The sequence below is a fragment of the Papilio machaon genome, chromosome Z, assembly GCF_912999745.1.
Source record: "Papilio machaon chromosome Z, ilPapMach1.1, whole genome shotgun sequence".
Lineage (NCBI taxonomy): Eukaryota > Metazoa > Arthropoda > Insecta > Lepidoptera > Papilionidae > Papilio > Papilio machaon.
Genome location: NC_060016.1, coordinates 4787498 through 4801251, shown reverse-complemented (window position 1 = coordinate 4801251; position 13754 = coordinate 4787498). Strand labels below are relative to the sequence as shown.

Here is a 13754-nt window from a genome sequence, read left to right as displayed (position 1 = left end):
TCTATGAAGTATATTAAAATTTTTATGTCAAATTGTAAAACATGATAAACTATGACCTAATAATTTAAAAGATCAAGTTGAACAAGAACATCTTATTTCGTCACATCGGCAAAGTATAATTATATGTATTTATATCAAACAGTGATAGGACTAAATTATCGATTCAATAATTCCACATCAAAAAAACATGTTTTCATCGTGTTTTATAGCATCAAATAATTACTGTATCTAAATATAAGAAATTAAATATTTATAATATTGAATTATGGTTTATAAAATAAAAATTGAAAAAATTTGCAAATAATTACTATTGGTTTAAAATCGTTATAGAATAAATTGAACATAAAACTAATTCCATTAATAAGTCTACAGAGATATTGTCATCTCTGTTTTGTGAAACCGAATAAGTGGAAAAGTCAAACTCACTAGCGACCTCCTGTCAATGAAAAAAATGTATCACTAGATCCTTTTCGTATTGTAGCTGTCATGTTATATTATTTCTTTTTTTAGGTTCTATATATTAGCTAACAGAACTAAACGCGATATCAACGTCTCTCTCATCGTACCGAATATTTACTGATTTTTATTTTAAACTGTCATTTCATTTATACTTGTGATAAAGTAGGCGATAATTCAGAAACGCAATTTACGATATTATCGGATCAATAACTATAGAGAATCGATAAACATTCGAAAAATGAACTTCAAAATTGTCAGCATTTGTCATTTTTGGTAAATATAATTTAAATATCACTTGGATCATTTAAAAAAAATAATATTCTAACATCCTTACTGAGAACATCGTATATTAACGATTCTACTGATTTGAGGACTGTTTTATATGTAAATCTTATGCCAAAATAAGATATTTTGCAATACACGATTAAATTATAAAATCAATCAAATTACCACGATTAATTCCGTTTTAATTATTACAAATTATTATTTTTTTCTTATTTTTGATATTTGATTCGATTCTTTATATTTAATTTTATTTAAAGAAGAAATTCCACGCTCGACGCACGATATACTATCATCGTTTTTTGCTCATTGAAAAAAGATAGCCAACAATAAGTTTTTTGTCTAAATGTTTCGGCAGTGAAAACTCGATTTTAAATATTTTCATTTCTTTGAACGTTGTAATGATTTATCTAATACTTCATATTAGGTTTGTTTAGAATTATTTTTCGACGCAAATTAATTATGTGCGTGTTAAATGTAATTTACTTACAGTTTAACTTCTCAATACACATAATAACATCAATTATTGTAATTTTTTTTATCCAATGTATTAACAACATTAGTACAAATAACTTTAAAAAGGCTATAAAAATGTATTTTGCGATATAAATATGTAAAGTTAGGATTTCAACCAATTTTCGTTATTAACTCTATTTGTAAAAATGGTTTTCAAAATATTCATATTTATAACATTTTGGCTTGCACACATAATATATCCATAAGATATAAAGCACCGTTTTGTTGACCTTTAAAGTGAAATTCCACTGTCGAAAAACATATATTCATATCTTCTTATTTCATAGAATGTAATGACATGTTTTCATACAAGTTTTACGATAGTGAAAACACACAATTACAAACTTACTTGTACTAAAGCTGTCCTAATTTCCTTCGAACTACCATTATCTACATCTATCAATGTTTTCCCAATAACATGTGTTTTCTTTTCAAAATAACAAGAAAAACCTAGAGTTCCTAGTTAAAGCCGACCCTTAAGCCTAAGCCTTAATTATTCACATCAAGTTTTTTTTTTATATACGAAAGATATGCATCGTATGTGTCTTGGCAGATTTTATAGTTTGAACACCAATCAATCTTAAAATAACATCAAAGAAAGAAGTCGTGAATTCATTTATATTGTCAAATATACACAATATTGTGATATTAGACAATACACATTGCATAATTATATTTCAGAAAGTTATTTTTCTCAATTACACACTACCGAAGTGAATGCGTAAGTTGTTTTATACAACAGAAATGTAGATGAACATTATTTATGGCTTATTATGGTCTGTATCAAAGATTTAAATACATAAATAATAATCACAAACATGCAAAATATAATGTCAAATAAAAAATAAAAAGTTGTTAAAAATTGTCTTTAGTCTTATTAATATGACAGTCATATATATACAAATATTCCAGTTAAATATTACTGATAATGGTTTACAGTCGAACCTGGAAAAGCGAGAACTAGATTAGCGAGAAGCCTTTGTGAGTAATTATGCGATCCCAACGGACGACCACTAAAAGCGAGAAACTTAAGTAAAAGTGAAACCTTTATAAGCGAGAAAAAATATCACAGTCTCTTGGACTCTCGCTCATCAAGATACGACTTGTAAATACATTATAATTTAAAAAATAATAGATAATGTCATAATCATAACTAATTTACAACTGTTTATATGAACTTACAACTAGTTTCAAAACATAATATAACAAAACATAAAATAATAATATTAAAGTGTAAAGGTCTAAGGCAACTAAAAACTTTATGCAGTGGGTCTTGTATGGATATTTGTGACAACCGCTTTAGTATAGTCATCGTCAATTATGTCAAAATTAGTATGAGATTTTTGATGTATTTCACGTCCGATAGATGGTGCTGTACAAAATTTCATACAAATTTTGTCAAAAATAATGCAATGACGGTTGTCAGAAATATTCATGCTAGACCGACTTTAGTCAAAATATATACACTATCGTTATTTGTCAGATCATGTCAGAATGGGAGGAATGAAAGAGACTAACTATTAAAACATAAAATTTTAACATACAAAAAATTTTTGTATGGATACTCCATACATTTCCATTGTTCTAATTTGTATAAATAATTATTAATACAATATATTTATGTATTTAAATCTTTGTGTAAAACAAGTATTCAATTGAATGTTCAGTTAATATTGACGTATACAATTTTTAATCGCATTTTATTAATAAAATGTGTATAGTGACATAAATGAAAAGACAAGACAATGTATTCTATGATTTTACAATATATAGTCAAAGAGAAAGGCAAAATATTAATATTGATTTTTAAATAATATTAAATGAATAATGTATGAATAAGGTGAAACCGTGTTTAGCAAAAAGAGTTAGTAAATCATAATTAAACAAGAAAATAGAAAACTATAAAAATGTAATATCTATTAGTTTTCGATAATTATTAAATAAGTTGATTAGTAAATAGCGCCAAAAAATCGAAAATGGGGGGTTAAAGGGAAGACAGATTGGTAACGATTTCATGATTAACATGATTTATGAACACCAAAAATCAAATATTTATGAACATATTTCGTGATGTAAATTTGGTAGATTTAATTGACGTTGTAGATACCGATGAGGTTTAACATGTGTTTAAATCCACACAGGCTTGGCTTTGGGGTCGACTTTGTGGTGTCTTTGTTAAGGACGATGGAGTAGAGGCGTCTCTTCTCCGGACGCCCAACGGGATTCGCTGCGATTACGTTCGCTGCAGTTCTTTGTACAACACGCTGATACACTTTGGCCGGCCTGTATGTAATATATTAAAAAAAAAAACATATTTTTTATAATTATTAAAAATCTCCAACAAAAAAACTGTTTCATTAGAGGGTAAAAGATATTTTACGTGTAATTTCTACATATTGGTGTAAAAACAACCTCAAAATAATTCGAATATTTTACCCATATTATCAACATATTGAGTGTTTTTCGATTTTCGATTTACATATGTACCGACATTCTTCCGGTGAAGGAAAACATTGTGATGCAACCACATATCTGAGAAGAAATTCAATGATATGTATGAAGTCAACCCGCACTTGGTGGTGGTTGACTATGGCCTAGTTACCCCTAACTTGGGGTAGGCTCCGAGCCCCTCGGTGGGGACGTATAGTGAGCTGATGATGATGATGATCAACATATTGAATATTTTTGTTGGAACACTTTTTGATCACATAAAAAATGACATTATATTCATCTTCTCTTATTTTATATAATCACTTCACTTTATCTCACTCTCTGTGTCTCTCACTCACACACACACACTCATATTGACAATGTTTGGAATTTGAAAGTTATCTGTTGCCCGCGACTTCGTTCGCGGAGAATTAAAAATAATAAATATCCTATGTATTCTTCCAGACTACGTTATAGATCTGTGCCAAATTTCATTAAAATCCATTGAGCCATTCAAATAAGCTTCAAACATCCATCCATCCATCCATTTGAACATTCGCATTTATAATATTAGTAAGATTTAATTTCGATTTTGGTATAAAACGTAGAATAAATCTAGATGAAAAATTACCTGTGACAGATGCAAGTCATACAGATGCAGCGTGCTGACTGACATATCTCTGGCTTCATCGGGGGAGGCGAGCAGTGCGGTGTTTGGGTCAAACCGGTTCAGGGGTCCCGGAATCGAAACCCCGGAGTCAGGGTTACCCATCGCGGACATACCGGACCCTACATTCCTCGATACAGATGCTGATGTACACTCATCTTCATCACTGGTCTCATCCATGTCCTAAAAGAAAGGATATATTATACACTTTTTTATTAAAAATGACACATCAGTAATTACTAAAACAAGTCGCCCATTGGTCGAAAAACGATCATAATACACAATCAATGGTTATTTGTTTTATTTTAACCTTTCTTTTTAACCCTTTGAAAATTCCACGTTTATAAATTCACGCAATTTCTTTAAAAAAAGGCTAAATAGTTTCCACTTTACATATTACTATAATAATTTAATACATTAAAGATCAGAAATATATACTCACAGGTAACCTGTAGGGTTGCTTTTGTTGTTGGTAATAAGACAGTACTGCGGGCAGCGGAGTATTGGTGCCGAAAATACTCTGCTGGATATAGGAGCCGAGCATTGTTTTATTCTGAAACATTTATGAATAATATAATAGTGTTAGAAGTTACAAGAATTATGTTCATTTCGCTTTTTGTCATTCGAATTTGCTAAATTCAGAAAATGTTCTAAGAATTTGAATATGTACTTATTTTTACCTCAGTCGTCTCAGTCCACTTTATCTTTGAAATATTTTGGATTCTAAGTTATTTTTACCAATTTTGTTTGAATCTGATAATGCCTTTGATATGCAATATGAACATATAGACTGACTAGACTACTGAATTAGTAGGTAGAAAAAACGTCACAAAATTCTCTTTGTGCTGTAGCTATCATGTATTTTTTTATTTTATGTCATTTCACCAGTTCAAGTGTATGTTTGACTATAACTTACCAAAGCATTATTGGTTGGTATAGCATGATGCATGCTTTGTCGCAGAGAGCGTAGGAACTGGCGTTGTGCAGGCTCACTCGGTTGCCAACCGGGGTGACGACAGGAGAATGCAACCAAAGACAACTCAGTTTTACCACCCTCACCTTGGTTATACTGAGCGTTGCCAGCTGTAATATGAATTAACCATTTTAATACTTGTACTCTATTATCTATGACCTATTGTTGACTATAAATTTAAAAGTAGAAAGTGTGAATGAATGTGTTGGCGACGTAGTTATTAACGCATGTTACACGTGCCGCCCTTGAACTCACCTCGCAACACGTTTAAGAGTTCAAGGACCGCGCCTTGGGTCGGCAATGTTTATCCTGAGCCGCCACAGCGGGCCGCTAAGGGCGGGATTCTTTGTGAATCCTTTGTCGGCTTACGCCGAAAGACGCGGCGTTGTTTTAACTTAAGCCCGCTAAAGAACGGTGCGGCACAGTGTTACGTATGTTAGAGCCGCGGCGAATTAGTATAAATAGCTATTGTAAATTGTCAAAATTGTCCAATCGTTTGGGAGCAATAAAGGCGTTAGTATCTCCGATCAAGAAGAACTTTCACTTAACACAGTCCACTACAGAATGATAGGTGATAGAGATGTATGGAAGACTAGTCCATACTGTTCCCAAACTCAGTAGGGAAAAAGGTAGTTTGATGAATAATAACAAAAAGATCCAATGTAAACTTACTAGTTACTTTTTCACCGTATTTACCAGCTGCTTGCCAATCCGGATGACCGTGACGTCTGATGTCAAGCTAAAAATATACAATATTTTAATAGAAGATTAAATATCATAAACACAATAACTATATGTAACAGAATGTTTAATAATTATTTGATAATATTGAAACAGACTTATTCATATTTTTAATATAACAATTAGTTTCAACTTCTCAATGTATTTTATGACACTGAAGAATAATATAATAATAATTAATAAACATTTGGGTATAATCTGTTCACAGATTATAAACATGTAAGAAAATGTTAAAATATATTTAAATAATTACCTGAGCGAAGGAACACACATCACCAATTCCCAGCACACTGACAGTGAAATTTCGATAGAAATCAACAATATCTAGGGCACGTGATCTAAGCGAGAGTAACACAAACGGTGACAAGAGCGGACTCAGTAGCTCGAACAAAATGTACACCTGAAATGAAACAATGAGATATTAGATAGATATTGTAATTGTTAGAAATAAAGATTTATTCATAATTTAAAACAAGTTCAGACATGAAAAAATTATATACATTTACAGCTATACAACATCTGCTCACTCAACCATAATTCTTATAATATGGATTAATAAACAAATTACAGGATACCTAATTTAGTTCTATAGATAATTCAAACTTACTGCTCTGAATTGGAAGAGCTGTTGGAAATGTGCTGCAACATCTTTAGTGTGAGCTCGACCGCGCCACGCCGCTGGCAAATAGTGGACATGTCCCAACACTTGCACAAACAACTCCTCGCCACGAGCTGGACCTGTACATCCACCACCTAAACGCTCCTCTTCTCCTATCAAAGCTCTGCACCAGAACATTTTTACCCTTAGTTATATAGCAAAAATCAATAGATAAAGCTATCGACAATCGAGAATTCAAACATAAATACGCATATAAAATAATCTCACCTCTCTGACAATAAGTTAATAAATCAATCGAACCCATTATACACTTACTAGTGAAGACCAGTAAAAAGTTTTTAAATTTTGTGGTGTTTTACACAATCTACATAAGTAAACTAGCTGTTTCTCGACTTCCTTCGCGAAGATTCGTCAATCATTTACCTAGATTTCATCCAGATCTATTCAATCGTACATCCATCCATACATCCAAACAATCGCACTTAAATTAGTAAGTAGATGTATACATACCTTGCTCCGGCCAACACGCAACCCAATATGGTGATTATAGTAAGTACATGTTCCACAGTGAGAACATCTTCATCATAGACGGAAAGCACCACCAACACGCCGAGAACACTCGCCGACAGAAACACAATGTTTCTGGAAAAAAAAACACATAACTAAGAAAGATATAAAGATAGACCTAGATGAACTAATTCAAAGACTTCTTTTCTTGTCTACCAGGCTTAAATAGCAGCATTGTTCGACGAGAGGCTGACAGAAAGTCGTTTAGAAAGAAAAAGGAAAGGTTGGCAACACATTTGCGATGTTTCTGGCGTTGCGGATGTCTATGGGCGTCGGATCAAATAATTTTAGGTGATCCGCTGCTCGTTTCCCACTTTCTATATAAGAACTAAGGTTCATTATTATCTCAATCCTACATAATGTTTGTTGCAATTGTTAGGGTTATGGTAGTCATACGTAGTGACATTATAAGAATTTAAGTACTTGGCACGAATATTCGTTTTACAATACAATGTATTTAGTCTCGTTTATTAAAACTTGTACAAAAGCCAAATTAGATTGACTTTGAAGAACAATGATATACATGTATCTAAAAACCGATATGTGGCTAAATATAGTTTCTTTCATACACAAAGATATTTAGTTTGAATCTATTAGAAAGGAATTAGATTATTGATTTACATATTTAAGTACTTAATCATTAAAAATTTTGATAAGAGCTAAAAACATTAAATTTATTGTGGCCTTCAGTAATATTTCTTCCATTTTACAAAGAATTATGATCATTATCATCTAAGACGAGGATGACTAAGATACTTTAAGATAAAAGCAAACTAGTTCATTAAAGGTTCGTAAAGCATCTGAAATTCCTGTAGTGTTAGAGACATTTATGGTCGACGGATCACTTATAATGACCTGCTACTCGTTTACCTCTAATCTTACATTAAAAAGTAAGCTTGGCATACTTACTTGGCAACAACAGTAGTGATAGGAGATGAGAAGCTCGCTAGGTACTTAGTTGCGGGCTTATGAGCTCTATTGAGTCTATCACGCAGTTCGTGTTCCAACTCGTTGAAATGACGCAAAGTGACGCGAGCATACAACGACCACGTACGTAGTCCGAGGGACGCGGGAGATCGCTTTATCAACTGGATGTAATATTTTTTACATTAATCAAAACAAATTAAAATTATTACAAATGATTTGACGAAATTAAATGACATATAGACCAACAAGGATACCTGAGAAGTGAGTTAGGCGCTGTTATCACAGGTATTTTTGACAGAAAATATGTAAAACCTACTTGGACATACAAAATACCATAAAAGAAAAAAATACAAGACAACAAGAACCTTATGACACTCATAATTTAGTTTAATTTACATGCCTACCGGTTCAGATATTCTTGTCGATCTATAAATAATCAGTCTCTGAGTACAACAGTAAAAGTACCATTTCTCTACTGTGCTAATTGTCATTAAAAGAATAAATAAAACTGCATTTTTTAATAATTATGTAAAAGTATAAATACCTCTGCATAATTGAAGAAGAAGTAAAGTATCTGCCAGCCCTGAATAAGTGGCGCTAGCAAGAAGTTAACAAACGCCAAAACCAATATCTGTCTATCAAGTTGTCTGGCAAGTATCATTCGTTTGGAATGATCTTTATAACATTCACGAAGTTGCCAGCAATTCTCCCAAGGGCTCCATGGACTAGCTATTAAATGAAATCAAAATTTAAAACAACTCTAATTTTTATATTGCCTAAAATACTAAATTTTTTTTTTCTAAAAAAAAGAACAGACTCACAGAACAGAAGAAATTCCAAATTCCATTTTAAACCTCTGGACAAGTAATGAAAATCACCACAAAAAGGCACATGAATTTGCAGAGGTAGTAGATTCTTATTAACCATTGCAACCATATAGTTATCGAACCTGAAAGAATTATAATGTATAGATATTATGTGGCTAGTGATAGACATCTCAATATGCTAACTTTACACACACTAAGTTTCTTAATTTCGTCATATTTATTGGAACTTTGAAACTACATATGCCTTGGGAACCTAAATTTTTTGGTAAATGAAAAGTACCCCACTTGTTAATCCAGACTGTGTTCTATGTCTTTACTAAATATCAATAAGATGTGTTGAACCATTGTAGACTTATCGAATAAATAAAGAAATAACTAAAAACTACATATCCCTCGGCAACCTGCCATTTTTGGCGGATGAAAAGTACCCCATGTGCTATTCCATACTATGTTCTCTATCTGTGCTTAATTTCAATAATTTGTTGAACTATTGTAGACTTATCTAATAAATATGTAAATAACAAAGATAATTGTATCCTTCGGGAACCACACATTTTCAGGAATGATAACTATCCCATGTTTATTCCAGACTTTGTTTTATATATGTGACAAATTTCAATAAGATCTGTTGAACTGTGGCAGAATTATCAAGTAAATATGTAAAAACAAAATAAATATATCTCATTGAAGCCGTAACTGTTTCCGCGATCAAAGCCTAAATGTCCTTCTAGACTATGCTTTACATCTATACCAAATTTCATCCAGATCTGTTGAGCCATTTTAGAGATATCTTCAAACAAACATCCCTCCATACATCCATCTATCTAAACATTTGCATTTATAATAATAGTAACATTAAATACGGTTATGTTAAATTCTTATTTAAAAATATACCTGAGTATTCTATGATATATATCTAATTCGTTGATTTCTTGTTTATGAACACACATGTGATGTTCCGGTTGCGCTTCCCTTACTCTATCCTGAACTGTTGACCAATTTATCCATGCTAAATCATTCTGTAACCAAAACAATCACTGTCAAATTATAATTTCAATGAATACATGATTAATATTATAAATATAAATAGATAAATATTTGTTTTAACACATTAACATCATCATAAAATTAAGTATTCAGATTGTTATAGGGTCAGAAAAATATAAATGGTAGGTCTCCTTCAAAATAATTTCCCAATAGACAGAAAGACATAAAAGTATAAAGGCCAATTAATTTCGTGCTAGAACATAATCGTACTACAAAATTTTACTGCAAGGCATATTGAAACAAAACATATCTAATCAAAACCCAAACACAAATGAAAAAACATGTGAAAGAAGCAATGACTATGCAAAATAAATTTATATTATGAAATCTATGTTTGTATTTATTTAAAGTATACTTAGTACATTTATTATTGTATGAATGAAATAATTTAACATTAATCAATACACAACATATATTAAGTCATTGCCAAAGAAAACAAATATTACAACACTTACCTCATTTAATTTCAAAGCGCTACTATAAAATAATTTCGTATCATATGCATGATATAAATGGTATATTGATAAAAACAATCGCATGAACCATATAATTGTACATAATGTTATAACACACCACCTGAAATTGAAAAGGATTTATTATTTACTAATTTATATATTAAAGATTCCAATCTATGTACACTTGAACAGTTTAGGATAACGGGTCAGATGCAAACCCCTTATGAATATATATACAAGTGAACTGCTATAGGCATGATATAAAACTTGAAAAAAAAATCATATATTAATAGGAGATTATCAAATGAAACTGGCGATACTGTTGAGTAGATATAATACCTAAACATAATAATTTAATACTGCACAATAGAATAATATATAACCTTACCATTTCCATGATATTCTATTTACACATTCTGATGTAGGGTAAATTACATCACTAAGGGATAGTTTCTCACTTCGATTTGCATTTGCATCATTTCTGAACAACCTTGGATAATCTACACAATGGACTAAAAAAGTTGAGAACCATACAATAAATATAAATTGTAAAAGATAAAATAGATCGGACATAATCATGGGATAAAAACCACCACGGACATAATATTTATACATTCTTGTAAAGAATGAATCAAGGTCTTCAATATGTGTCCAACCACCTACAACAAAAAACAATTATAAATAATAATAATCTATAATATTATAAAAAGGAAAGATTTGACTTTTGTTAGTTTGTATTGAATAGGCCCAAAACTACAGAATTTATTTTAAAAATTCATTCACTATTGGGAAACTACACTTTATCCAAGTGAGGCTATATTTATTACTAGTTTTTTGACCCCCTCCCCCATCTGGTGATATGTGGTGAGGTTTTAGACTACCCCGTACTCCCTATAACAAAAAACACATAATCTTACTTTAACCCACCCTTTCTCCTCATTATATTTTGTGATTTTCTTTCAAGGCTCATGTGATTACTGGATTATTGTAAGAGTAAAAAGCAAAAAAGACATCAGATGTTTTTGTAAGATGACTTTAACGTAAAACATACAATTTTGATATAAATGGATGAATACACTCTGGTACTAAATCAAAAAAATTATCAATATATTGGTAATACTGAAATTGTGACGAGTGACTTGCATAAAAATATTTGCTAACATATTCTCATAATCATTATTAATCATTGTTTTGGGAATATTTGTCATGAAAATGAAAATGAAAATGAAAATCTTTATTATTAATAATAAAATATTAAAATAATGTAATAAATATACCTTTCATTAGAACTCTATTATTTAGTGTGCAAATTTTAAACAAAGGATTTATTGTTTTTATTTAAAGTCGTAGTTTTGAGCGTGTTACTTTCCGAAAAGTTAATAAATAGTTCTATTCATGTATGTAAACAAAGAAAACACATAAGAAAAATACCTTTCGTTTTTGGAACTTTGTGAATGATAACATTGGTGGTATCATCATGTTCGTGGTCCAGAGTGATCATAGTAGGAGTTGCATTTGCATCTTGCGCAGATCTTCCCAACGGTGGAGTTAGTTCGTTGTTAAGCGCGCTATAAGTTATATCTCGTCTATTGTACTGTGCCATTATTTTGTCTTAACTTCTAACACTTGCTATTGTCTTCTACGCCTAATTATTCTTGGCAGTGGCCACTTATGTTGTCTATAAAATCTTGACTTTGGCCCACAATCATAAAACTTTCAAAAGATTATAGTTTTCTTTTGTATTGTGAATGGTAATTATAACAAATTTTAAGAGTAATGAACACATAGGTACAAGAATCAAGTATCTCTAATAAACAAAAACTAAAATAGTTCAAGGATACAAAGAATTTAGCAAGGCTAGATAGAGTGATGAATACACTGCACAAACGAAATGACGAAAATAAACCACTGAAAAATGACAGCTGTGTGATTTTCTTAAACAAAAGCCCGTTCCGTTCTACGCTCCAGTATAAATCAGTTGATATTAGTTTTTTCACTTTTTTAATTCTTGTAATATCTTAAAAATAAACTGTGTTGTTTTTTGAAATTAATCTTTTTCTTTATTTTTATTACATTTCTTTTCAGTATTCTACAAAAACAAGTTTAATTAAATAAGTATAGCGACTATTTTATTATAATAACGGCGGAATTAATCGAAGTATAATTAATAAATTATAAAATAATTAAAGTATCATCTCTTTATTCATTTCTGAAGAAGTGAAAAGAGATAGTAAATAAACTAATAATAGAAAATAGAAGGACATATATGGGTTTTCGCTTACTGTGAGCAAATACAGTAAATACGCCGGCTGCCGACTGTAGACCTAATTTTCGCTACTTTACCGTTAAGTAACTCAGACTACACTCATAAAATAAAAGTAAGTTCTTAGTTAAGAAATAGAAGAAAATGGGTTCCCATCTTTTTGAAACCCGTAGTTTTTTTTAATAGGATAAGAAGGCAAACAAGAAGCGAATCGCCTAACATTAATTGATCTGACTGACGCCCATGGACATCCGCAACACCACAGGAACAGTCGTTGTGTTGTTGAAGCAACACATTTGTCAACTGTGAGTTTCCACTTCCGCAACACTTGAGCAAAAAAATATTATCATTCCTCTCACTGTCTTAGAAAAACAGAGATAACAATATGCTTTTGTTTTTATAGATATTGTAAGTATTTAATTTTCAAAGAAGCGAACTACGCTATTTTGTATGAAGGTTTGCTGGTTTGGGTAGTGGAAACCCTGCAAAATTTGTTCCTACTCGTTTTATTACACAAATTCAAAATAGGTAAAAGTAAAGATTGCATGGAAAAGTAATAAATACTTCAGAGGCGATAAAAATTATTGTTTCGCATAAAATGTGCCTAGGCCACAATAAGTCAAAACTGTTGGTTTAAAAATGTTCTCTTTATTACTCTTACATGTTTGTGGATTGTTCATCAAGTAAATTCATAATTGCGGCGATAAATTAATATTTCCTTTATTTCAGAAATAAATTAACCTTACGACTTTTTTTAGCCTATTCATCAATGCTACGGGTAATGGTATAGAATTGTTGCCACGTTTCGTTTTAGAAGAAGGCTTTAAAAGGTATATACGGTCTATTTACATATTTATTTATCCATACCAAATCTAAAGATTCCAATATGTAATCCAGAACGTTTCTTTTTTTAAATTGTAATATGAATGGATATATACGGATTAAATATCCTATTATTATTAATGGAACACAATTACATAC

The 13754-nt window shown here is 31.0% G+C and overlaps 1 protein-coding gene across 1 annotated transcript; it reads right to left on the bottom strand.

Moving 5' to 3' along the window:
- Positions 1-3222: 3222 nt before the first annotated feature.
- Positions 3223-12371, bottom strand: LOC106717092 (autophagy-related protein 9A). The gene is made up of 15 exons (XM_014510806.2): positions 11942-12371; positions 10899-11169; positions 10511-10631; positions 9903-10027; positions 9003-9130; positions 8726-8910; positions 8164-8342; positions 7198-7329; positions 6676-6850; positions 6322-6468; positions 6000-6066; positions 5271-5437; positions 4797-4907; positions 4319-4537; positions 3223-3540 (listed from the first exon to the last, which is right to left on the bottom strand). Exons 1-15 carry the CDS (start codon positions 12111-12113, stop codon positions 3433-3435), a joined length of 2307 nt encoding a protein of 768 aa, XP_014366292.2. The 5' UTR covers positions 12114-12371; the 3' UTR covers positions 3223-3432.
- Positions 12372-13754: the final 1383 nt, after the last annotated feature.

Coding starts and splice junctions, on each gene's coding strand:
- LOC106717092 (XM_014510806.2), bottom strand. CDS start 12,113: ATGGCACAGTACAATAGACGAGATATAACTTATAGCGCGCTTAACAAC. Junction 10,028..10,510: donor GCGCTTTGAAATTAAATGAG/GTAAGTGTTGTA, acceptor TTTTGGTTACAG/AATGATTTAGCATGGATAAA. Junction 7,330..8,163: donor ATCACTACTGTTGTTGCCAA/GTAAGTATGCCA, acceptor TTTTTTTTCCAG/AAACATTGTGTTTCTGTCGG.